This window comes from Lagopus leucura, unplaced genomic scaffold (genome assembly GCF_019238085.1).
Source record: "Lagopus leucura isolate 7727_CA_CO unplaced genomic scaffold, USGS_WTPT01 Super-Scaffold_100002, whole genome shotgun sequence".
Taxonomy (NCBI): Eukaryota; Metazoa; Chordata; class Aves; order Galliformes; family Phasianidae; genus Lagopus; species Lagopus leucura.
Genome location: NW_024962263.1, coordinates 23,014,410 through 23,041,665, shown reverse-complemented (window position 1 = coordinate 23,041,665; position 27,256 = coordinate 23,014,410). Strand labels below are relative to the sequence as shown.

At 37.5% G+C, this 27,256-nt stretch overlaps 1 protein-coding gene across 3 annotated transcripts; it reads left to right on the top strand.

The window, feature by feature from the left end:
* The first annotated feature begins 37 nt into the window (after window positions 1-37).
* MTRR (5-methyltetrahydrofolate-homocysteine methyltransferase reductase) lies at window positions 38-26,250 on the top strand. 3 transcript variants are annotated; one of them, XM_042868858.1, is made up of 16 exons: window positions 38-309; window positions 1,928-2,018; window positions 4,422-4,610; window positions 6,799-6,952; window positions 8,109-8,226; window positions 9,192-9,540; window positions 10,776-10,898; window positions 11,309-11,462; window positions 15,146-15,261; window positions 16,925-17,105; window positions 18,927-18,969; window positions 20,370-20,556; window positions 22,819-22,937; window positions 24,191-24,283; window positions 24,379-24,558; window positions 25,534-26,250. In XM_042868858.1, the coding sequence occupies exons 3-16, from the start codon at window positions 4,467-4,469 to the stop codon at window positions 25,676-25,678; spliced, it is 2,106 nt and encodes a 701-aa protein (XP_042724792.1). In that variant the 5' UTR covers window positions 38-309; window positions 1,928-2,018; window positions 4,422-4,466; the 3' UTR covers window positions 25,679-26,250. The 3 variants fall into 3 exon arrangements, with proteins under 3 accessions (XP_042724792.1, XP_042724793.1, XP_042724794.1); XM_042868859.1 differs by having other exon boundaries at window positions 1,928-2,057; XM_042868860.1 differs by having other exon boundaries at window positions 39-309; window positions 15,173-15,261.
* Window positions 26,251-27,256: the final 1,006 nt, after the last annotated feature.

Sequence of the window (27,256 nt, the reverse complement as noted above, 5' to 3'; positions counted from 1 at the left end):
GAGCAGGCTGCCGGGCCGGGTTGCGGGGTGCCGGGGTGCCAAGCTGCACGGAACCGGGGCTTGCCGCGTTCCGGCTGCTCTGGCTTCCGGACGTGACATAAAAGCGGATGTGTCCTCACTCCGCGCTTCTCGTCTCAGCCCGGAGGGAGAGGAAGGGGACGGACCTATTCTGCTGTCTGGGACAGAGAGAAAGTGATTCCCAGCAAGCCAGCTCCTGTTAAAGAAACAAAACAAAACGATGCACGGACTGGCCTGGCTTTGATGTCGCAGTGTCGCCGTCCAGCTTAAAGCTCACGGAAAAGCGTGAAGGTACTGCGGAAGTTTCTTCTGTTTTTATCCCGTCTGCGGCCGCTCAGGATGAAGCGCTGCCAAACCGTGTGCGTTAGCCAGCTGGCCCGGCCTGTGGGACATTCGCTGGCAGAACCGGGGGTTTGGGAGGGACCTCTGGAGACCATCTAGTGCCAGTCCCCGGCAAAGCAGGTTCCCTGTAGGGGCTAGTACAGGAAAGCACTCTGGTGGGTTTTGAATATCTCCAGAGAATGAGACTCCACAGTCTCTCTGTGCAGCCTCTTCCAGGGCTCTAACGCCCTCAAAGATTTTTCTCACCTTCATATGATCTTCTGTGTTGCAGTTTGTGCCTGTTGCCCCTTGTTCTATTGCTGTACAGCACAGAAAAGAGCTTGGCCCCATCTGCTTGACTCCTGCACTTTAGACATATATAAGAAGTGGTGAGAGCCCTTCAAAGCTGTGTAACTACCAGTATTGGTGTCCCTGCCTCTATGAAAGCGTGTCAGGGCATGCATAGATAGCTTGCTTGGTCCTACAGCGTGTTGGATGCAGAGCTGATGGACTCACTGTTAATACTCTGAGTACTGTGAGTATTCTGACTCTTCTGAGTACTAAATCAAATTAGTTATAATGCAGATTTTCTTCCTTAGTTTCTTGTTAAGCCCTAGTTTAAGTCATGGAATCATAGAATTGCTCAGATTAGAAAAGACCTCAAAGATCATCAAGTCCAACCACAACCTAACCAAACTACCTTAATTCTAGCAACCCTGCAATCAGCAAATCCTGGTTTGTTTTCCCAGCTTAAACATTGTATTGGTTTTTGGCACATGACTGCCAACATAAAACCTGTTAAAACACTGTTGCTCTGTGAAGCTGCACAGAGAAAGGCCTCAGTGTCCTGGTGGACAGCAGGCTGGCCACGAGCCAGCAGTGCGCCCTTGTAGCCAAGAAGGCCAGTGGGACCCTGGGATGCCTTCTAAAGAGTGTGGCCAGCAGGTTGAGGAAGGTGATCCTCCCCCTCTCCTCTGCCCTGGTGAGGCCAGATCTGGAGTACCATGTACTCCAGTACATCCTGGGCTCCTCAGCTTGAGACAGGGAACTTCTAGAAAAGGTGCAGCAGAGGATGAGAAAGGGCTTGGAGCATCTCCTTTATGAGGAAAAGCTGAGAGAGCTGTGGCTGTTCAGCCTGGAGAAGAAAAGTCTTAGATGGGAATCTCATCACTGTTTATAAATACCCAAAGCAGGAGACAAGTGGACGGGTCCAGATTCTTCTCGGTGGTGTGCAGATAGATCAAGGGGTAATAGGTAAAAAAAAAAAAACTGGAGCACAGGAAGTTCCATGCAACATGAAAAGGAAATTCCTTAGTGTGTGAGTAACAGAGTACTGGGACAGGCTGTCTGGAGAGGCTGTGGAATCTCTTTCTCTGGAGATATTCAAGACTTGTCTGGATGCTTTCCTGTGTGACTGCAGTAGGGAACCTGCTTTAGCACTGGTGTTGGATTCAATAAATTGTAGAGGCCCCTTTCAACTCCTATAAATCTGTAATTTGTAATAGCACCCAAATTAGAGTACTTCTCTAGACAGCTCAGTATAAAAGAATTATGCTTTTCTTATCTTTTTTTTCTCTTTTTTTTTCAGTTGAACCCATATCACATAAATAGAATATCGTCTTTGAAGAGTGTATAGTGCAGGAAAGCAAGAGCGATGTAGGCAACACTCTCCCCTGAACGTGAGTGTGTTTCTCTTCTATGACTACACTTGTCTGCGGGTAGGTGTGGCTCATTTTCCTTTAATAGGCATCCTTTGAACAATCTGTGCCTGAAGCTCTTCTGGTTGATGTCAGCGATACAATGCTTCATAGGGACACTGTTTGGTGTGAATCAAGATAAAAGCAATTTCTCAATCTATTAATGACATAATTAACTGTCAAGCAGTTAATTGAACTGTTGTTTAATCAGTTAATTAAGCTGTATTTTCAGGATCAATAGCAGCAATGAAACAGATAATATCATGGACTTGTAAAATATTGATAAATTCCTACAAAACAGCCATCTATGCCTAATTACAAGGAATCATGTCATTGTGGCCTTGTCCTTTTTGGCAAGTACATGTACGCACCATTAAATATGCACAGTTCCTTCTCTCAGGAGGAATGCATATCTAGCACAATTTCCTCTAGATTTCCTCTAGGCCCTGTGAGTTTTCTTGTTTGCACATCTTCTGTAGGAGATGTAGGTCTGACTTCTGTCTCTATAAATCTACTAGCACCCAACACCAGTTAGAAGGGTATCTGGGGATTCACATATACACAGCAATCCATCTCTCCAAATCCAATGCACATGTTTTCAAATTGAAAGGAAGCATGTTGGTTGCTTAGCTTCCAGATTTCTGTCTATACAAGACTTCTGTGGTACCATGCGTCCCAAGTGGAAACCTGATAATCTTTCTTCCTTTGTTAGGTATGAGAAAGAATGTAGTAATGAAACACCACTTCATCTTTACTGCTTTTTTTTATCCATTTATTTAGCCAGGCATTTCCACTTGCGGACAGGAGAACGATTAGGGTGAAAGCATAGCGTAGAAGTAGGATTAATATGTATTTCTAGAGAGATTGAGGGTATTAAAAATGTATTTAATATGAATCTTCTGAATTTCTGTATTGTCAAACAAAAATTTCTTCTGAAAAAGGAGAGCAAGAAATCATTCTGTGGATTACTTTGCTTGTATGAAAAGAGTTATTTGAATGAATTTGTTTAAATATCTGTAGGGAATATAATCAATTTAAGGTAAAAAATTATGCTGGGAAACGTAGAGGTACAAAATACAATGAAAGCCTTATTTTTCCAGTAATTGCATTTTTCTTAGAGTTCAGGTATGGCACAGCCGGAGTGCTCCTAAGAAGCTATCACTTAGTTTTACCACTTTTCATTCACAAGTGTGCTTTTAAATATATATATATGTATTCTAATAGGAGATACTTTACTTTGTAGCGTTGGGAGAAATGTCTTGCCATGTGCGCAGAGTACAGTATTCTTCTATTTTCCCTGGTAGAAACAGCAAAAAATAATGCCTCAAATGATCTTGAAATAGGTTTTCACAAATTGATGTGTGGTGTGGTTAGTAGGCTGAATGTGTTATGTAGTTGAATCTGGGTGGGCAGTAGGCGAAATACAAGAAGCTGGGTGCAAGAACGTGGAAAAAAATCTCAATTTTGAAACTGAAATTACTGAGTTTTAATTCTGGGTATTTTGGTTCTGTTGCATCTCTCTAGTAATAGCAAAATATCGGCAGAGGATTAATTTGTAATATATGCATAAGAAATATTCTACTTGTCTCATTCAGTAGTCCTTGGTACTGTCCTTGTATCTTTTGTATTCTGTCTGTGTCGAAATCATAAAAGTTTGAATGAGAGAAGTAGAGAAGTTTTATAGACAAAGATACGCATCTCACTCATGCTACTTCTTGCAAGACTTTGTGAAGGAGTGGCATTTTACCCTGCAGAAGATCTCTCTAAGATTTTTTTCTTATTTCAACAAAAAGAAACAACATCCAAAACAAATAGATGCTGTAGTTGCATTTCTGTAACAAGCACCTTCTTGAATCGGGGAGTGAAAAATAGTATTTGTTTCTAAAATAAAATCACAGAGGATGAAGCCTAAGCGCATTTGTGCAAAAATTAGTGATTTCAGAGAAGATGAAATTAAGAATTTAAAAGATATTTATCAGTTGTTGTAGTTGTATTTGGATGTCACCAAATCTGTGTATTCTTTTATTTTGAAATGTATCTCAGAAAAGAGACTAAGGCAGCCACCAACTTAAAGTGGAAAATAAAACTTAGATCATAAAAATAGTATTTAATTTTGAGCCAGTCTATTTGCACTGCTTATGTGCTAGATTCTTGACTTTACATATTGCAGTGTAACTGCAGTACAGCATGTGTGGTAAATACCACGAGTCCTTAACACTGTGCCCTGCAAAGCTTGCTTGTGAGAAGTGGCTTCTTTTCATAGCAGATACCTAATTTCCAGGTTAAACAGCAATACTGTTGTGCACTTAAGGTATCTCTGACAAAGAGTGCAAAATCTTGCTGTTGCAGTAAATTCACATTTTCTTTCTCTTTTTTTTTCTGCAGTGTCTTTAAAAAAATAAATAAGTAAAGCATTCCTTGTTTTGGAAAATGTGCTGCGATTTAAAAAGGAGATTTTTGCTCCTCTATGCAACACAGAAGGGACAGGCAAAAGCCATAGCTGAGGAAATATGTCTGCAAGCAGGTGCCCATGGACTTGAAGCTGACATGCACTGTTTAAGTGAGATGGACAAGGTGAGATACTCTGTGCTGCTTTGAAAAATAGGTATTTAATGGCTGCATTTTTCTTCATTTGCTTGAGTTGTGGCTGTCGATAGCAGCAAGGCCTGAGCACATTTATCTACCTAAAATGGTTTCAGATTTTCAGGTCTTTAAGAGTCAGTAACTGGGACGAGACTTACAGACTCATGATAGCCTTCTGCCAAATCTTTCTAATGGTTTTCATACTTTTCACATACTTTTTCATAGTAGAACTGTGAATGCCACAGTAAATCTTTGTTTCTAACAACAGTCTGGTGACTTTTTGAAAGCTAATTATATACACAGTACTGGATAAATTTGGTATTTACTGGTCAACTCTCCAGTTAGCAGAAATGATCACTCAGTTTTTCCACTTTTTTTGTTATGTTGAGGTCTGCTCTCTGTTAGGTCTGGGCTCCAGTGTGATCTTGACTTTTTGTGGTGTCTTGTTATTGAATACAAGGGTCTGTTCCAGTTCATACTTGAGATGCATTCTAGGGAGAAAAAATAAAAAATAAAAAATAAAAAATAAAAAAAAGAAGCCTGCCTGAATTAAGGAAGTGGCTTTTCAGTATTTGCTGTTATCCACAGGTAAAGGTCTGAAAACTTAGTTTCTGTCATGTCATCTAACAAAAAGCATGGTGGACTGTAATTCCCTTCATAAAGTAGGTCCTCTAAAAAAGCAAACAAACAAAATGTGGCAATATTTCAACTGAGATGAACAGAACCTATCACTTCATGCACTTGAAAATGTGAGAAGTTTATAAAAGTAACTTAAATTCCTTTTAGCAAGTTGCTTTGTCTAGGATACAATTCATTTTGTAACTGGACGTCTGCTTTTTGAATGAATGTTTACTGAGTATTATTCAATGTAAGTATGATGTAGTGTGAGCATGTTGAAGGGTCGTACAAGGAAGCTTGTGCAGCAAGTGGGGAACCTGAAGATCATCCTTATATTCATCCATTCATTTCTTCTGCATTTTGATAGCTTTGGAGATTAGTTTCAGAAAAGCAGCAGACAGGATATTTCTAGCCCTATTATTGGCCTGCCACTAAACTCATTTGTCAGATTTGGCAAGACAACTCAGAGTGATGAGTTGGAAAGGTGCACTGAGTTGAGAATATGAGAATTAAGTACTGAGGGAAAAAATAATTTCTACACCTTTGTAAATTTCATCACTTAAGCTTTTCCGTTCCCTTAATTTTTGCTGTAAACAAAGGGAACTTCTAGAAATGAGGTGTAATTAGAGAGGGGAAGGCAGGATGACAGCTAACAGGAGCAAGAGCTTGCTTGAGTTGTGTGTGGCCTCTGATGAATTCCTCTGGGTAAGTTAGATCTGGCAGGTTATTCCACAATCTGCATGGTTCACAGAGTTTGTCTGTGCCTTAGGTGACAAAGCAAATCTTTTTTGTTTTGCCTGTACTAGTCAGTTGGAGAAGGCCGTTCTTTATGCAGTTGTTCAGTATTTCTGAACTCTTCAGTATTTCCTGAACTCTTCAGATGTGCAGAGGAGAATGTGTAGTAGATGATCATTTAAGCAGTTCCATGCAACTGTTCTTGGGCTCTTCAAGAAAGTTGTGAAGAGAAAACTAACAGTGGCAGAGCTGCTTCATAATCTGTGTCTTTGTGTTTCTCATCTTTTTTTGCCTTGTAAGAGGTAAGCTCCACATCCCTTGAGGACGAGGGGAGATTTGAGTGACTTATTAAGTAAAGTGTTTAGAAGAGAAGTTGTACTCTGACGTTTTGAATTGCAGTCCTGAAACTGATTAAAATGACTGTACAGTGTTTCTTGACATCTTTATTTATATTTTCTCGTGACCCTACTGTCTCATTGAACTTGGAATGCTGGGAATGAATTTAAACTGAAAACTTTACAAAGTGGTTGAAGGAGATGGGGTTGCTTGTAATGGCAGAGAGGAGGCTGAGGAGCAACCCAGCAGTTCATATGCTTTCTGGTAGTCACATTACAATGCTTGTGTTCAGTTGGTTCTGTACACTGGGTTTAAACCACAAGCGAGATTATAGATTGCACCCCTGAAATAATCTCCAATTATTTGAAAGGCTTTCTGTAAGATGTGATTTAAAAATTTTCTGTGTGCCTTTGGGAGAAGGAAAATAATGTGTAAAGCCTCAAGTAGTTATGAAATGGCACCTTGTAATTGCTTCTTCTATTGCTCGTAGTACAACTTGGAAACAGAAAAGGATCCTGTAGTTATTGTCATTTCCACGACGGGTACCGGCGACCCACCGGACACTGCCCGCAAGTTTGTTAAGAAAATCCGGGATAAGACCTTGCCTCCTGATCATTTGGCACATCTTCAGTACGGATTGTTAGGTGAGGCAGTGTTTTGTATGCTGATGCAGCGCTTGCCTGTCAGCGAGTAATTTTGCGTTATACTTCTAAATAAGGTTTTGTTTTATTTATTTCTGCAGTATCAACAGTTTTATGGGTTTTTTCTCAATCTCTATGTGCAATAAAGGAATAATACCACAGAAGTGATCTGAATGCAGGCTACCAATTAACTTTTTATAGTTCAATTTTCTTTCCGTAAACAAAACGTGATATTAACTATCTGTAGTTGCTGAAGTTTTTATTTCATGTGAAATCCCTATGGACTCCTAGCTGAGTTTACTTGGCTTTGTGAGTGATTGTTTTTTTTTTCTGTGCAGCAATGTAAAATATTTATGGTAAATAAGCTTTTAGCATCATCTCATCCCTTTGCATTTGCTATAGGTCTTTTCATTTTGAATGTCACACTTAGTGGTGGATAGTGGTGCATAACCAGAGGTCTTCGGGACAGCTAAATAAATGTCTGCTAAGATGAGCTACAGAGAGAGTAACTCTTCAGAGAGTTGATCTCTCTGAAGGTGATTCAGATAACTCAGGTCTTCCATGTAGTCCACTGACTGTAACCCCCGAGTCCCCTGTCTTTTTTAAGCGATAGCAGTGTGCCATCTGATGGAACATGTTGGTGACTGTTAAGGTTTTGATATTTTTAAATCACTTAAAATGCTGCCACTTTGTAATAGAATGTATCACTACTAAACAAGGTATAGTGGTAATGACAGTTCCAATCTAAAGGGGAGATACTGTGCGATTTATCAGAAGAGAGTATCAGCTTCACTCCGTTTCTAATTATTTCAGCTCTCTACATTTTCCTCTCAGAGAGATAAGGTGTTTTTTTTATTATTATTTTTTCAAGTCTCTATCTAAAACAATATTCCTCAGAAATGCTTTCTAAGAAAAGTATTTTTCAGATAAATTCACCTTATATTTGTGTAGGAGGAATGACTTTCTCAGCAATACTTTGGGACTAATACAGATATACTTATTTATTTTTAAGTCATAGAAGTGTCCTCAAAATACAATATGCTTTGATATATCAGGTTATCTTGCTTGCCTGTAAGAAAGTTGTGTTTTATTTGCAGATCTTTGTGTAGCTTCTGTGGCTGACTGGCTGACATAATCTTTTTTTCTTTGTATGTCTTAGGTCTGGGAGACTCAGAGTACACGTTCTTTTGTAACGGTGGAAAGACAGTAGACCGACTACTTCAAGAACTCGGTGCCCAGCATTTCTATGATACAGGATTAGCAGATGATTGTGTAGGGTAAGAACCAAGCGCGTTTGAATTTTGTTTCTTTGATATGTAATATTTAGATATTATTTTGGCTAAACTCTAAAATCAGCTGAACCCAATTACCCGACACCTCTGAGGAATTAATGCCATCTGAACATAGTGTGTCATTTTCAATCTTAATTGCCATTCAGTGCAACTGTATTTTTAAAGTCTGAGCAGACATCTGTAATGCCTTTAAAAATGGAAGGCATGCAACAGTTTTATAAACTAAGTTGTTCCAAATAAAGATAAGCTTGTTAAAATCTAATCCAAGTTGACTCAAAGCCAGTTCCATGGCATGTGTGCAGTTGGAATGCTTTAGACATACTCTAAAGTATGTTTTACTTTCTTCTCCATGTTTTGTAAAGTATCCTTTTTTTTTTTTTTTTGGTAGAGAAATTATGTAAAAGTAATTTTATTTTATAAAATAGAGGAGGGATGTAAGAAAACAGCTCCCTACCTGTTCTGTTGCTCTCTCTGACCAGTAGGCTGCAGTCTTGGTTTGTTTATTTTCAAGTGCAGTTTTTACTGATTCTGTGGATGATGACACAAGCAATAGAATACAAACATTACCGTAATCATAAAAATTATATTTTGCATTCTAGGATAGTAAAAGTGCAGCGTTGTTTTAAGGCATTGATGTTTCTGTTCCTTGTGAAAAGCTGCAGGTTTTGCTACCAAGCTTTCAACTTGCTGTCACGATGATCAGCCTAAGAAAATAAAAATGCGAAACTGGAAAAAGAGTGCGGTTTCTGTATACTGCAGACTATATACTTTTGCATAGTATTAAGTACTAAATGAAAATATTTGTTACCAGGATTATTTTTTTGTTATAATAGGTTTTTTACTTTTTTTGGTCATTTCTAAATTAACAGCGCAATGAGTTCACAACGAGTCCATTCCTTTTTTGTCTTTTTTAATTTATTTTTTCTTCTCTTTTCTCTCCCCCTCTTTAGATTGGAACTAGTGGTTGATCCTTGGATTGATGGACTTTGGCTTGCCCTCAAGGAAGTATTTCTGTTGCAGAAAGAAAAAGAAGGCATGAGCAACGATGTCAGTGCAGACTCACATGTTGGGCATGAAATGAACTTAAGCTCAAAAATACAGAATTTGAATTTAGAAGATGGAGTGAGGAGTTCTGATGGTCCATCACATAAATTGGTTGACATCAATGTTGTGGCTTCAGCTACAGACACTGAACCTTCACTTGTTCACTCAGTCCCTCCCATCTCTCAGTCTGCTCTTAATATTCCTGCCCTGCCACCAGAGTATATAGAGGTTCAGTTTCAGGACACCCATGGGGAGGTAAGAACTTCACTTTGAATGATGAAGGCCTCCAGTTCCAGTAAGAACATGCTACTAAAAAGAACAAATGGTTACATATCTAAGGGAAATACATCCCTGGCCACGGGAGTTTTTTAATTGTAAGTGAAAAAGCTATTTGTATGTTAAGAAAGTAATTTTCACTGTATGAATTAAGGACACTGATGTAAAAATGTATTTTAAGTGAATTACAATTTGATAGAGGAACGACACTGCCAGGAATAGGAAAAATTAAAATTAAAATCATCGGTGTTCAATTCATTTAATATAAATAAATAATTCATCGTGTTCAGACAGTGAAAACATTTTCCTTTGGAAGGGATTATGGTGCAATTTCAGTTCAAATTTTTAGTACTTGCAGAATGCCTGAAGATGTGAGATTGCTCAGAATATTGCTGCATATTTAATAACTTACAAACTAGTGATTGTAGAAGAGTGGCCATAACTCTGCTATAACAGACAAAAGATGAAGTGCAGATCAAAAACCAGTGTGCTTTTGTTATGTAGAAATTAGAGCTGCTATAGAAGGAGAAGAATTAGCATAAACTAGTGATCATCTCAAGTGGGCACATTTAGTGAAATGGTAAGTGTGATTCAAACTTTTCAGATTAATTGCCGAACGGCAGATGTTTTAGTCATTCTGTGAGGGAACAGTGAAGGAGCTGGATGTGATAACACAGCTGAAAGGGCAAAGGCCCTGTTCCCCAAGTACTCAAGCAATGCAAAATGAGAGAGATGGCAGCTGGGATCAGTCAAAAGTGCTGGTTATCAGGCAAGTCTTTGTGAATGAAGCAGGTCTGAGGCTAAGTTGTTGAGTTCAACTGTCCAAATACTGAAAGGAGATTTAAAAGCACTCTGCTATTACAACACTCAGGCTGACAGGGGTGCTGTAGAGCTTAAAAAGAGAGATTGGGCACTCATGATAAGCTACTCCTGAGAGACTAACCCATAAAATCAAAGTGGCTGTTTTTAAGAGCTTTTGAGAAAGGCAACAACTAGCCTCATTTGATAACAGTTTAGGGCCATTGGACTGTTCAGACAAATGGACTTTTTATAGTTGAAAATATGCCTGTTACTACTTAGATGTGATTTTAAAAAATGCAGAGATAAACACTTATGTTTGTAGAAGATACATGTTTTCCCTCTTCTTGTTTTAGTAAGCTGTTATTCAGCTGATTTGCATTTTTTGGTGTAAGTTCTCATGTCCTCTTTTTCAGAATCCTCATCTGTCCTCACTGATTTCAGAAGGAACAACCTTCGAAGTGCCAGTTACAAAGGCATCTCAGCTCACTAGAGAAGATGCAGTAAAAACTGCGTTGCTTTTAGAACTTGATATTGCAGTAAGTTAGTGATAGCTTTGTAATTTGTTTTTAATGAGTGGATAAAGTGAAGGGTAAAAAGCATGTGTATTATGCATAATAACTGGCAGAGAAAGAATTGATGGTTAAAAGACAAGAAAGATTTCCTGTACAGCAACATGATGTCAACGTAGGCTGATTCATTTTGTAAGTCCAAAGCATGATTTGTTTTCAGAATGTTATGGCTCCACAGAAACCAACGAAGACTGTCAAATTCATTTCTTTGTTGTGCCATGGATATGCTACTGAATTAAATACACGTTTTAGGAAGTACTCAGAAACTGTTTGCCACATCCTTTTTAATGAATGGAAGACCGTTGTTAGGAATGGGGATGATGTTGGCCTTGGTTTACTTTCCAGTTTTATTGAAATGATTTCATATTTTCAAACAGAATACAGCCTTTGATTACCAACCTGGAGATGCTTTCTGTGTAATATGTCCCAATAATGTCAATGAGGTGGAAGAACTACTTCACATCTTGGGGCTTTCTGAAAAAGGAGAGAATTTTGTTTGTATAAAGGTTAAGCAGGACACTAAAAAAAAAGGTAAGATGTGATACGTTGGTTATGAACAGATTTTCCTCTCTGTGATAGTAGTAGTTGGTATGCATAGTTTTTAGCATTTTGAACTTAGGTATTGCCACGCAACTGTTATTTTGTAGAGGTATGCCAGAAATCAGGAGTGGGCACATAAAATCTGCTCCTCTTTGTACTGTTAATGACTTAGCTTAAGAAAGGGAACTTGATCCTGTCATTGAGATTCTTCTGTCACTCATCTTCTCTGCTTCTGTGCACATAACCTAACATTTCTCCAGCTGAAAGTAAAATCTCCCTTTCACATTCATCTGCCCTACATCCTTGGAGGGCTGCACTCCTGGAATATAAGACTTACTGCTGCTGTATGATGCTTTTTAAGGGGCTTGTTGGTTTATGTGTATCAGTTTTGTTGAGTTTTATGGTCCCATTCCTCGTAAAGGGATGTGTAAGATTCAAGATATGTCCACGTACTACTAACAGGACCTATGAGAATTACTCTATCCTGGCCATGCAATTGGTGTCGTAATGGTGGTGCTGAATCGTGCTTCCAGATCAGTAAGATGGAGTAGGGGTCTGTGTTGCTCCAGTCTGCCAGTAAATCATTTCCCACTGCAAGATTCCCTGGATCACTGAGGGCTGCACAAACTGTTCCTTAAGTATGAAATTTAAATGGACCCTTGTTCCTGGCCTTGATGAGTAACATGTTTGTTGATGAGGTAGGTTTATATGACAGGCAGTAACATAACATTTCCATTCACTTTCCCAATGTATGCCATGCTACAGTGGTGCATAAAAGCTCTGGTGTTTGCAAAGGTTTACATTCTCTTAGGTTTCTTGCTCTGGTATACCCTACTTGATCTTCAAGATGGGGAATTTGCACTTCTTATTGGGATCCTGTGCCTTCTAATGTACTGTTCATACCTTTTCCTCAGTCCTTGATCCATAATTTAGAGATTTGGAAGGACAAAATAATCAAAACAGTACAGATGGAATGCACAAATCTAACTGCCATTTAAGTGTTACCATCCCCGAGGCAGCTACACATGCACAAGAAGGTTTAGGATGTAATTAGGAGCCAGTCCTTTCCTGATGAGTACAGGGGCTACTTGGGAATGATGAGTGCAGCAGAGAATTTATATTCCTTCCCTTAACACCCCTCTCTGCCAACAAACAATATTGCTTGTATCCCATGTAGATCTGATGAATTTTTTACATGTTCATGTTGTTTTGTTGTTTCTGTTTCATATTTGTTTTTCAATTTGGCATGACATAAGTTGCTGGTCCCTGTGCTGACGATGAGCCCCATGTCTGCAGAGCCAGTCTGGCTTTTTAACTTCCTTCCTTCAGATCAGGGCTAGTCTTGCAAATGCCTAAACTCTAAGCATTGTCACCTGTTTGCACTGTTTACAGTATTTACAATTTTAAGGAGTCAAGTGCAGCTTCAGAGAAAGCAATAAAGGAGGAGAACATGGAGGAGGAAGCAGTGGAGGGCTAAAACATCAAATCTTAGTAGGAAAGTGGGTTTGAAGTTTGGTCCCTCCTAAAGGCTAGCAAGTTACTCTGTACAAATCAGAACCCTGCTATCTGGCTGCATAAAACTTAAATCTCTCTGTAGGTTGAGGTAATGCTCAGAGTCTCTGTCAGTAGTCACAGAGAGATACTCTTTTGTCTCTGCCTTCAGTAGCTCCCGTCTGCAATACTTATGTTACACAGAGAGTGTAAAGCTGTTTGAACAGGGCACGTTGAGTTGTTTAGTATCAGAGCACTTCTACTGTGCAACAGAAGCTGTATAGCCAAGTGAATGTTCATTTTGCTTATATATCAAGAACTAATAGTCCTTCCATGGTAAAGCTGAGAGAATCTCTGGTATAATAGTGGTTTGAAACTGGGAATATCATTCCTTTCTTCTTATGTATGAATAGTCTAGGTGTTTGCATCTCTGGCTGCTTAATGCAGCACTTTTTGCCATATCTTGTATTTAAAAGGTCATGCCTGCTTTTGAGTTGAAATGAATAGTTATGGAAAGCTCTATGCTGTAGTGCAGAGAATCAAAGATCCTGGTTCTGCTCTTGAGTCTTCTGGGCAACCCAATGCAAATCATGCTGACTTTTTACACATCATATGTACTGTGCCAGAATCACCTCTGTTGTCTTTGCTGGCACGAAGGAAAGTGCTTCTCTAAGGAGTTTGCATCCAACTGTTTCACCTCTATTTGAGCTAGCAGTTGAGCAAAATTATTGCCAGATAGAGTTTTTATTTAAGAAAAGGTCCAGTGACCTCCAAGATTACATGCTCAATAATGCCCATTGTAAGTATGAACTTAAACAGTTTCTTTGGAGCTGCCCTGGTGAGCATAGATAGACTCATTAAGTTACTGTGACTTCATTACTTGCTGTTGCCAGTCTGTACCAAAGACTTAAGCTGCATAATGCAGCTTCACAATTTCTGGCAATGTTCTTGAGTTCCTTTCCATAGGAGATTGTTGTCCCTTCAACTGTCTTCACTTTACTGAGGAATTTGCAATAAGTATTATGGTTGCGGGTCTACCAAATGAAGAAAGCTGAAAAACCTAGGAGAAGAGATGAGTATGAATAGAGAGCTGTGCATCTGATGCATGTCTGCAAGATTTAGTGGGAAATCCAATGAATTCTTCTTACAACCTCTCTTTGTTCAGCATGTGATTCTTTGATGAAGTGCATGGGATCAAATGAAGGGACAAAACAGAAATTAGTTAACAGTCTATTGTTCAAGTTCTATTTTTTCTAGAAGTTAATAAAAAAAGTTGTTTTTTGTTGTATGAGCATCTTTAAAGGAAGATTAATTACTTTGAAAATCTGTCTGAATGTTGCAGGAAAAAACAAATTTTTTCTCTTTCTTGCATTACGTTTATGGAATCCACTTTCTGTCTAAAAACTAGTTTTGCTTTTTATAGCATGAGTTGAATCAATTAATGCTGATACAAAGAGATAATTTAGCAAGTTATATAGTTATATTCTTACACTGAAATTTCCAATAAAGGACTCTTGAAAATGGAGAAAAGGACAGTAAGAACGAGTAGCTAGAAATGGAAGCCAAGAAACATCAAGATAAATCCCAATGTGCAAGTTCAGTCTGTAATGAAACATTTTCAGACATGCAGAACTTATTAATTAATAAGTGTTTTTTCCCATAAGTGATCCTGTATTCCTTTTAGGGTTATCTTAGAATGGGGAATATCTGTTTTAGTGTGGCATAACACAAGGATGTTGAGCCTGACTTCAGCCTGACTGACTCCATAAAGAATGACTCAGTGGATGAAGTGCTCCTCCTTCATGAGAGGACAGTACAGGACAGGTTTTTTTTTGCTTGTAGAGAAATGCCTGTGATCTGCTGAGCCTCAGAAGGTCTACCTGGGCACTGGCTGTGTACAACTTTGTTTCAATCGTTAGAAAGCATGTTCTGTTTTTTAAGGAGTGTTTATTAATGGAGGTGGAAAAAAATGTGGACGGTCCCTTTGCTTGTTAGCATTCCTCTGCATTTCTCAACACCGTAAGTGGCAAAAAGGCGTTCAGTGGTCTGGCAAAATGTATTTACGTATATATACTTCTCTTATTGTATTCCTTCTTTCCTGTTAACCTTTTTGCCTTTTCCTTGGAAAACTGTCTTGCTGTCTAGTTTGTAATTTTCACTAATCACTTGAATTCATCCTACAGAACTGAATGTATTCTTCTCCCAAATAGGAGCAACACGTCCACAACACATCCCTGAGAGAAGTACTCTGAAGTTCATTCTAACCTGGTGTCTGGAACTAAGAGCAATTCCCAAAAAGGTGTTTGTATTTCTTCTTTTGAAGTGAGATCCATAGTAATTCTATGCTGTGTGGTTTCTATGAGTTCCTTGCTTCATGTGTAGTTACCATGTTTCTTGATGAATAGGGATTGTCAGCTTGCACGCTGCTGATCCTTTATTCTAAGAAATTTTGCTTTTAGTGCTATATTGGGCAAATTGTAAGATACTGAAACCTGTATCCTCATTCTTTTGTACTTTGTTTCATAAAGGAACTGGACATAAAAGTGCTAGATCTTTGATGCAAGCTAACTGGAAGGCTGACAGAATTGAGCTGTAGGCATTAATGACAAATCATTTGTCTCACTAAAGATAGCCCAACCGTGTTGGTCCTGTTTTGTCCCTGGAAATACACATATTGCTCTACACAAGCAGAATGTCTTTTAAATATTTAAAAGTTTTTCTTGCGCATCTTACTAACTGGCAGAATTCAGTGAAAAATTTTTGCTTGTATGTTTGTTCACACAATGCATGGATATTATTTCCCTTGTATTTTGTACTTGCGAGAAAGTGGAAGCTTGCAACTGAAAATGCATGGGTATTTCTGGTTTTGTCAAAACACATTTTAAAGATAAAGCACGATGTTAACCAGCTGTGTTGGTTGGGTCTATGAAAGTAATCAGTTTTTGGAAGGACTTGTCATAAAAGTTAATTTCACAAGCAGGATCCAGTATATGTCATTATTAGACAGTGTGCTGTAGAACAGAATCTCTCAACTTGTACAGCCTGTTCAGTACTTCATTTAATTTGGCAGTTTTTGAAAATTCTTTTCAACAGTAGTAGTACGCAGAGTGCTGGCTAGGGAATATCAAGCAAGCCAGTTATTATAACCCGTTTTATTTCATGTTCAGTGTAGAATGGGCTGTAAGTCCATAATCAAAATTATTTTCTGGATTTTGAGTTTGCCCAAACACTAGGTTATTTTTGCAGTAATCTTTTGCATAAAATATGTACTCTGATTGCATTTGGTGTTTTGGATCACTCTTCTTTCTAAATACTATGTTTATTTTTATCTTTTGGAAAGCAAACACACACGCACACAAACAACTACAACAAAAAAACCCTGGAACTATTTACATCTGATTTTTACTTTTATCTTTCAGCACTCTATTTAATTTTATTAAGTGTTAATGTTACATATTCTTGCAGTACATAATAAAACACTGCAGCAACATTTATATGATTCATAAATTCCATACTTTATTTACAGTAATATAACTTCTAAGACTTTGTATTATTCCCTTCCCAGCTTCTGCAATTTAGCAAATGGTGTTTTGTCTTGAATTAATTTGTGTTATGGGGCTGCTTTCTAAAGTGCCAATACATAAATCAAGTATCTCATAAATTTAGTATTTATCTGGAAATTGGTTAAGTCTGTTTATCTATCTTTTCTCCTGTTCAGGCAAAGTAGGATTTTCTGACCTGCTAGCTTTTCCCAGGCTTTGGGGGTGAGGGGTGGCAGGAAGAATTTAAATTATTCATGGTAGATGAAAGTGAGTTTTGGAAAATAAATTGTAGTTTGTATTAACCATTAACCTGCAAGCTGACCACTTCCTTTCCACAGGCAATTCAAGCTTTTCGTAGATTTGTCAACGTTTCCCCAACTGGACAAATTATTTACCTTCTACTTGCTTTCTTTCCTTCAGGCATTTTTGCGAGCCCTTGTAGAATGCACCAGTAATGCAGGAGAAAAACGGAGGCTTCAGGAGCTCTGCAGCAAACAAGGAGCCTCTGACTATGTTCATTTTATTAGAGAGTCTAATGTTTGCTTGCTGGATTTACTTCGCGCTTTTCCAAGCTGCAAGCCTTCACTTAACCTGTTAATTGGTGAGTGATTAAGACTTAACTGGTTTTAGTTCATTCTGAAAAATGCATCAAACTAAGCATTCAGTTTCTTAAGATGCAGACACTCTTCAGTTAGAAATGCTATAGTATTCGTAGTCATCAAATTCAAATGTTAGGGGCAGTCACTCTGTTCACCAGTGGTTGTGTGTGGCCTTTGTTCTGCACTTAGTTGCATACCTGTGCTTTTAATGACTCTGAATTGGTTCTGTGCATAAAAATAAGGTGTTTGTAAGAGTAGTGTTTTTAAGAACCAATTCTTCAGCTGGTTACAGTTTGAAAGACGTGTTTGTATATCCCCTGATATCTCTGCCCTTGTGTTCTTCTCTTGGGCTTTTACAAAAAGCTTTTCCCAGAATATTGGTGTTTTAAGATACATCTAATACACTTGCTGAGTTCATTGTGTAAAACTTTGAAGGAATAAGACTAAAACTGCAGGTATATCAAACTCCTCTTAAAATAATAGCAGTTACTTTCCAGATTAAAAAACAGAATTTCCTGTTGTGTTTCATTATACGAAACAAAGCAATTGCTTTTTATAGCCTTGTGATCATGTTCTCCATTACTCCTTCTTAGTAAATTGTAGGGATTTAAAGATAGCAACTCTGCTCCACTTGATACAAATACTTGAGTCTTCTTGCTGGTAGCAAAATGACTTAACTTCTCAAAGGTGGCATGGAATGTGCTGTAACAACTGAACTGAATAAAATGAAGTTCTGAAAGTTTTTTTTAGAATGTGTTGTTCCCAGGGAAGTAATGTGCTAAATGGGCTTGGTATCTTCTTTAAGTGATTTCAGTGAACTAGTTTGTCTCACCTCTGGCTTGCAACCTGTGTGAGAAGTGTCTTTAAGACATATTTAAGTCCATGTGCTGGGGAAAGCATACACGAAAAGGGGGCACACATGGAAAACAACTAAAAAGCAGCTGAATTGTACTGTATTTTTTCTTGTTATTTAAGTGTGTGTATTCTGGTATTTCTTGCTTCTTGTCACTGTTCTCCACAGCCCTGTTCATTTTGTGATGTGTCCTTTTCTTCTTTTAATGTACTCTTCTCCTCAGCCAAAATGTGCAGTCTGCAATGCTAGGTCATTCTTGCGGAGACATCAGTGAGTTTGACCTTTTGTGTATGTGAACATACATACATATGTATGTATGAGGGCAGTTAGATGTAGTTGTATGTACACATAGCATATAGTGGACCTTTAATTACAAGAATGCCTAGTAAACTCCTCTCTCAGTTTTGAATGGATACTGCTGAAAGCTCCAGGTGTTGCTGAGCTTTGGGGGGGGAGGGGCTTCTTTTTTTCCAGTGTTCATTTAAAAAATGTATGTTGGCATTCATAGGAGTTTGAAATTAGACTGGTGCACCTGCTTTCAGGACATTATATGTAGGAAACATTCAAACAAGTAATTTGTATTTCCAGAATTTTTCAATTCCACAAAGCACACTTGTTTTAAAGGGGAAGGAAATGAAATTTGAAGCTTTACTTTGTCCACTAACTACCGTCATCTCTTCTGTGTGCTTTACAATCATTTTTAGTTGATCATGAACCCCATAAATTAACTGTTCTGGTCTTATTTATCAAATTTGTAGCAGATGATCCACAAAATCTAGATAAATAAATAAATAAATCTATCACAGTTCCACTCTTAACGGTTTATGTATGAGATAAAACCACTCAGTCTTAGTACAGTACAATTACACTGTGCTTGTTACCTGTAGACATCTGCTAAATTATATTTTGATTTTTATTGGGGTGAATAAAATTATAAGTGATGGGTTTTTTTTGTTTTTGTTTTTTCCAGAACATCTCCCTAAATTACAGGCCAGATCCTATTCAGTTTCAAGGTAACAAAGTATTCAATCATATCTTCTTTGTAATTTAGCTGTGTTTTTTTCTTAAGTGTGTGTGTGCACATTACAATTTTTTTTAGAGAATGAACTTCAAAATATTTCTGTAAGGTCATTCCAGTTAGACATTTTTTTATCTCCCATGTAGTGTTGAATTTGTCTTTATCAACTTGAAATCTTAGGCCCTGCTGCTCCCTTTTCTCACCCCTTTTTCCCACATTGCAAAGACACAGGTAGGCAAGTGCATAAAACTCCTCTTGGTGAAAAGCGATTCTGCAGGTCTGTGTTCATCTGAGTGGGGCAGTAAGAATACTTTGAACTCTGCCTTTATTTTTGGAAGGAGCATGTGGCTGTCCCTGAGTGAAGAAGTTGTAATGTTGTCTTTACCCTGAATTTTTCCTAGAAGATTGAATTTGCTTTTGATTTTTACCAGTCATTACTGAAATTTACTTAATGTAGCTTTTGAGCAAAGCAGAGTAGTCATTGATGGTCTGGATGAGTCTTGACTTGTGAAGCATGTGGCTTTTTCTAATTCTTCACTGGGACTGGAGCTTTACTCACTGCCAGGACCTTGTGCTGTTCCTGATAATGTGTGTAGTCTGACTTGGAAGATCAGAATCCAGCTATTTGTGTTCAATAGTGTAACATTACATCTTTCCAGAGGGCCTTCCTTGCCTTTGGATATCTGCATTTTTATTTTATTTTATTTTTCTTTTTTTGAGGTTCATGGTCTCAGATGCTTCTTTGCCTAGCTCCCTCTTTCTGACAGGTTTCCCTCTGGTTTCCTGAGAAGTTACTGTAGGAGGCAGTTCCTGCCCATGGTGGTTTTTGTTCCCAGTTTGCCTATTACAATATTGCCTTTATTCCTTCATAAGGGGAAAAAAAAGAACAGCAATAGCATGAGTAGTACTTCAGGTCTTCTGCAAGTTAATTCAGTGAAAGCAATATATCTAAAGAGGGTAATATATCTAAAGAGGACTTCCGTAGAATAAAACAGAGAGATAGAAGTGATTAATGAAGTCCCTGTTATCAAACTTAGAAACAAACCAAGCCAACCAAACAAAAACCACAGGATTTTGCTATTTCAAACAGTGTTGTTTTGTGTGTCTGATAAGAGTTTGGTAGAATTCTCAAGGGCAAATTCACACATATGAAAACCTGATAGAGAGGAATTCTAATTCCATCCTGTCAGCATTGGCCTCTGATTCCAGCCCTAGGAAGCTTTATAATTGCTTATAGATCTCACAAAGGTAACTGAACTGAGGTAACTGAGAATCTTGATTTCAGTGAGGTTGTTTGGGTTGAAAATGGACTTGCAGTGCAGGAAGGATAGCAGTGTTATCTCAAGTTAATAATTCTTTGAAGAAAAAAAAATAACAAAACTTGTTCCTTTACAGTTCAAACTTGTATCAGCCAGGAAAACTGTGTTTTGTGTTTAATATTGTGGAGTTTCCTGCCTGTCCCACGAGACCTGTCTTACGCAAGGGAGTTTGTACAGGCTGGCTTGCTGAGTTAGTTGCACCTCTGCTGCACACCAATAAAGACATGCAGGATATAAAAAGAGAAAGTTCTCCAACTGAAAAGGTATGAATGTTACATTTAAATTCCATTAACCTTTAGATTTGTGCATGTTTGAAATAATTGTAGTTTTCATTGCTTACTTCTCTGATGTAAAACAGCTGTTTTGGCAGGGGCTGTATGCATCTGCATTTTGCATTCTTTTAAGATTCCCCTTCACTCTGTAATATGTTTAAAAGTGCATTGATAAGTTGCTAAATCTTACATTTTAATTTAGTTACAGATACTTGCGCAGTGAAACTTCCAGTTGCTGAAAGGCCAGTCATCACCCCGCTGTAGTCCTAAATGAGTCTTGGAATGTACTTTCATGAACTAAGAAACCAGTTAAATGGTTATAGCAGTTTGAGAAGCACCTGGTCACTTCAGGAAAGGCAGGCAGACTGTAGGGGGACAGACCTTTCACAGTTTGAAAGGGCTGAGTTACTGAATGTGATACAGAGAACAGTCTTCTGTGGTATTTCTGCTGTGCGTTAAAGATGTTCTGGTATAATGGCTGTTATTGGGAGATGATACTCTTCTTTCATCTCTCTTTTATCTTTGTAATCCAAAGTGGCTTAAAGCTTCATGGGGGAAGTTCAGGTTGGGTGTTAGGAGAAAGTTCTTCATAGGGTGGGTGTTCAGGCACTGGAACAAACTCTGATTCTGTGATATGGAAACAAACTCCCCAGCTAAGTGCTCATTGCTCCAGGCCTGTTGGTGTTCAGGAAGCATTTGGACAACATTCTTAGATGTGTTTTAACTCTTAGGTTTTTCTTTGTAGAGTCACAAGTTGGACTTGTTCCTTGTGGATCCCTTCCTACTCAAGATATTTTATGGTGTATATGTTAGAGTATACTGCAGTATATAATATATGTAGTATTGTATATAATATGGCAGAAGAGCTACTGGTGCTATATTTGTTCAATAAAATTGAAACAAGCTTATACATTGGTTACAAGAAAACTCTGCTTATAATACAAGGTCTTTGGCAAAATGGAAAGAAAATCCACAGTTATCTTTAAAACCTAAATCAAAGGAAAAACTGATATGTGCATGGTGAACCTTATTCTAATTGTCACATCACTATTTATTTAAAATATAGTTGACTTGCAATACGTTTAAGATCAAACTTGAGAAAGAGTGGATTGAAAAGGAGAACAAAGGGATTGTTACAAGTTGAATCAGAATAAAATTCAGAACCATTTACATCTGCTTTGCAAGCTAGAATCCAGCACAAATAAATGTTCAGCAATGCATATCTATTAGAAAGGTATATAAAGTACTAGTGCAAAGTGGATGAGAGTGATCCTGTGCAAAAACATCTTAGATTAATTGCAAAAACTTTACAGAACAAATGCGTATACTAGTTGAATTATTCTTTTTTAGGATTGGCAAGTTTGGAATTCTTAATAGGAATGGTAGCCTGCTAACTCGAGAGTAGCTTGAAATAGTATTACAGTAATATGAATATCATTCCTCCAGCAAGAATTATACTTTTCTTTTTTAATAATCATTCAGTAGGAAAATTAATCCTGTTGAACAGCGTGGTGATTTAGTGATAAGGAGGGGAGTAGGGATAAACCACTCAAGTTTACAGAACAAACTTTAAATAACATGGCCTAGCATTTAACTCCTTAAACTTGAAAGGAAATTGAAATAAATTCCTAATTAACATGCAAAATAAGTCACATTCTTGCTTATGACTTTAGTGGGTGAAGGTCAACTGCTGATTCTTTGTTGATTCAAACGTGATCTGTTTGGAGATCATGTAATTTTGTGTGTGTGTGTGTGTGTGTGTGTGTGTGTGTGAAAATTAGAAAGCAAGCTCAGATTCAGTAGACTTCAGTTTACTGTGAACAAATCCTTACCCCTGCCAGAGTTTTTGCAATGTTAGAAATAAATAAATAGATAAGATAAAAGTGAGTTTCCTGTAACAGTTAGTATGGTTAGTTTACTGCTTCCTTTTGCATACCAAGCTTTCAGTGAGTTCTAAGACTGCATTCAGCAAATGTAAGGTGCAGTCAGTTTTCACAATCAGAAGCTCATGTTTATTTGGCTTTGTCTGGTTTCTCTGTAGATGGATTGGTAAATCCGTAAATAGGATGTGTTGTTCAGCAACTCCTGTAATTTTATTCCAAATGTGTGGCATTACAAATAAACTCTGAAATGCAGGATTTTGAAGGGTATGTGCACTCATAATACATCAACATACTGAAGGATCAAAGAATTCTATGCTATTTTATGTCTTACAAATATTCTTTGATTATCTTCTATCTAATTTCATTTTAGATATCTATTTTTGCTCGTCCAAACAATACTTTTCACTTACCTTCAGACCCATCTGTCCCTTTTGTGATGGTTGGTCCAGGAACGGGAATTGCACCATTTATTGGTTTCCTGCAACATAGGTATGTGCCAAACTTCTACATGGAAAGCAGCCTTTTAATGTTGAGAAAAAAATACAGGCTCGGATATTTTTATTTTTTAATTTGGGAAAAAAATTGTTGGTTTTTTGTATGTTTTTGTATTTGATATTGCTGTTAAACTAAAAAACAGCAGTGGAAATTTCACAAATATATGTATGAACTATTGCTTACTGTTTTATTTTTTATCCTGTTTCCTCTTTATGACACTTAAAGAACTCTGTGGAAGCCAAAAAAAAGTAACAAAACCAAACCAAAACAACCATAGAAAACAAACATAAACATTTAGTGTATATTTTGACCAGGGACACTGCTATTTTTTGCTTATCTACAGACAGTGCTCTTTTTATTAGTTCTGCTACTTGCATGGCTTCAAAGGTAGATGCCTTTCTTTCCTCCTACAGCAGCTTGATTTTGTAAGGCATAAAGAAACTTGCAAAAAAAGTGAGATCACCACCACTGATATGTTTAAAAAGAAAGAAAACTGAGAGGTAGAATTTTTTACGTGCTTCTGACTGCACGAATCTGCTGTAAGCAAAATATTGTGTACAATCCTCACTATTTACTTAATTTTATCCCTTAAACATTCCTTTCTCTCAGAGTTATTTTGTGTTTTATTTTCAAGGATTTGTAGCATTCCATACATATTTGATCAATGTTAAATAAGATCTCTCAAATGTAACTAGGCAGTTTCAGCTAAAACCCCTGTAAAGTAATTTCTTTAGCGTTATTTGAAGAAAATGAAATAACTTTTCTGATGGTATAGTAGTAAATTGATTGTTGTTCCTGAATTCTTCCAGTCTTCTGCAGCTAGATGCTGAAAATGATTTGTGCTGAGTTTTCCCCAGGTATTTTTACAGTGCTTCCAATGAAAGTTTAGGGGTAACAATTACTCCTTATTCAGCAATCAGAATTGTTCTGTGAGATGTTCAGAAGTGCCATACCTGACTATTCTAGTGTGAAGTTATGACAAAAACAAACAAACAACAAAAAAAAAGCTTTGAAGTTGATTGAATTTGAGCTGGGCTAGAAGTGAGTACTCAACAAAATCAGAAAAGGAAGGTTATTTACCTTAAGTCATTTCACATTAATAAGCCTCAGGGCAGGCAGAGAAGCACTATCATAAATGAGAATTACACTATATGAGTTTTAGTTTCTGCACTTGATAAAACAGGATTGGATTTACATACATTTACATAAAGTCAGTACATTAATATTTTTTTTTCTTTTCTGTTCAGGCAGAAACTGAGAGAAGAACATACAAACTGGGAATTTGGAGAGACATGGCTCTTCTTTGGTTGTCGGCATCAGGATAGAGATTATTTATTCAAGCAAGTTCACTATTTAAAATTCTGTGTGTCTCATTTGTATTCATGAGGGGATGTTTATCTCCGAGCTATTACTAACACTTTTTATTGCCTTTCAGAGATGAGCTCAGATGTTTTCTTGAAAATGGGACATTAACTCATCTGAAGGTTTGTTTCTCAAGAGACTCTTCAACAGCAGAAGTAGCTCAGCCTAAGTATGTGCAAGATGTCATTAGGCTTTATGCAAAGGAAGTTGCCAGAGTCCTGCTGAAAGAGAGTGGTTACTTCTATGTATGTGGGTAAGTAGAGTGTCATGGACCGTCTCAGAAAGAGAACAGAGTTAGCAAAAGTTTGAAGCTTTAGAAAGAGTTACAGGTGTCTGAATAAAAGGAGCAGCATGACACTGAAACTTCCTTTCTGGAACACCAGAATTTATTGTGTCCATCAGTAAACATATAGCTTGTAACCATGAAGTTCCCCTGCTGCTTCAGTTGCTTGTTATTTATTTTTCTGTTTTAGTATTCAACTGAGCTGTAATAGGCTTCAAACTAATAGATTGCTCTTAAGAAAATTAAATACTGGAATACATGTGGTGATAAAACACACAGTGGTGAGGCAGCAGAAATGTCTGCTGCATTCCACACTTTGATGGACCAGGATGCTACCTGAACCTAGAAATTTAAGGTTTTTCATTCCAGACTTCAAAGTTCTGTTGCCATTATGAAGTTCCATAGTAGTAATACACTTTACAGTAAAGCCTTGCTTGTGAACAGTAACTTACCTGGATGTTTCGTATTCTTAGAGAGAGTGTTGAGAAATGGAGAGTTGTTTGAACGCGGGGCTCAATGTCAGTATTTTCTCCTGCAGAAATTAATGTGTACTGTTTGAATTAAAAATAACGTTGATAATAAGTGAGGATTTTTATGTGCGCTGTATAGTTTTGGAACTATATAGTTACTATATAACGTACTTCAACATGTCCGGTTCTCCCTAAAATAAAAGAATTAGTTTGTGACAGCTCAGCTGAGGATCCAATATTTTTTTTCCTTGTATATTACCATGTAATATTTGTTCGAGAGAAACCTTTGTTCTTGTCAATGCTCAGCTGTGTGAAAACTCAGTGGATCTCTTGCCATACATAATACATATACATACAATATATAAGCTGTTCTTGTCTGTTTTTTATCTTTTCCAGTATTACAGCTTCTTAAACTGTTGATAAAAGGAAAAATACAGTGTTTTGCATTTTCCTTCTTTTTTTTTTTCTCCCCCAGAGATAAGAAGCACATGGCTGATGATGTAAGTGATGCTTTATTGGACATTTTAAGTACAGAAATGGAAGTTGACAAATTGGAAGCAATGAAAACCATGGCCATGCTTCGAGAAGCAAAACGTTACTTGCAGGATGTTTGGAGCTAACCATTTAGCTTTTTCTGTGTCATTGTAAGACAAAAGATTTTGCTTTGCTTCCACGTTTATGCTTTTAATTAGAATCATCAAAAGTGCCATTGTAACGCACATTTTAACTTTCTCTGCTGATCTTTCACTTAGGAATGTGAAGCCTTTTCAAGGATGGCAAACCAGTCTGTCTTCGAAATGTATTGTTTTTAGCAGCATTGCATAATGGACTGTGTCAGTACCTTGGTTCTCTGACTTTTGAGATTGCTTTCATGTAGAAAGTGAGAACTTAACTGTACAAGTATAATTGTATGTTTGTTACATCACATTTTTTCCTATAATTTATACATAAAGAAGCTACAAAGTAAATATGTTATTCAACTATACACCATCAAATACATTAATGACTTGCACACTATTTGGACAAGAGGGAATGGCCTCAAGTTGCGCTGAGGGAGGTTCAGGTTGGATATTAGGAAAAATTGATTCTCCAGAAGAATGGTTAGATGCTGGAAGGGGCTGCACAGGGAGGTGATTGAGTTGCCATCCCTGGAGATGTTCAAGAAACGTTTAGATGTTGTACTAAAAGACATGGTTTAGTAGGAAATATTGATGGTGAGTGGACAGTTGGACTGGATGGTCTTGGAGGTCTTTTCCAAGCTTGGTGATTCTATGAGTCTGCACACGTCTATGTTTTCCTTTTTCTCGAACAATAACTGCCAAAAGGAATAAAGGTCGAGAGTGCTGCACAGAAACCTGCTGCAGAATATCAACTCTGAACTGTTTTTTTAAAATTCCTCTTATTTTTCATTTTCTCATTCATATATCTTGAAGTTTTGCTACACTGCTAATCCTTATTAAAATTCCTTGAACAATTTTTTGAAGTTTTTTTTCATTCTTATCGCTAAAATATGAGTAGTTTGATTTGTGGAAAAAATCTCTAGTTGGGTTGAATGTGATTCCTTAGTAAAAATTTCATCAAATTGCTAAAGTAATATTTTTTTGTATTTTAATTTGAAAGTATAATGAAATGATGTGTTTTAAAGCAGTTTCACTCTCTGAAGGCAATCCATTTTATAAATCAAGGTGTTGAAATCAAATGGTTGAAATACCCAGCCTTTTTCCTTCCTACGAGGACTATTTGGAATATAGGACTGTCTGCAAATAGATGGAAGAGTAAAAGTGCAAGGCATTCATACTTCTCTTCAGAACAAACTGTTGTTTGAAATGTAGGCATTTGATTTATGAATAAGTTCTCTGCCCGTACTAGTTGGTGGTGGTGAGTATTTCAGTGGCCTGCAGAAGTTTCCATGTCTTCTCATTAGATGTTCTTTGGTGTTCCATGTGTTCATTGTGGTTGTTCATACTGCTGTGTAGAGCTGAAGATACATGGAATGTGGAAGATTTACTGGCATATGCCCAAACCACTTGTGAACTATTCCATTAACTGGTGCCTTACTGTACTAGTGGTTACGTTAGAGACTCTGAAGAACCCGTTTTGGAACCATCCCTGAATGTTATGTGAACACTTATTCAGCAGTTGCAGCTTATGCTGGATGATAGTAATTACTGTTGCTAAATAAAGACATAGTGCACTGT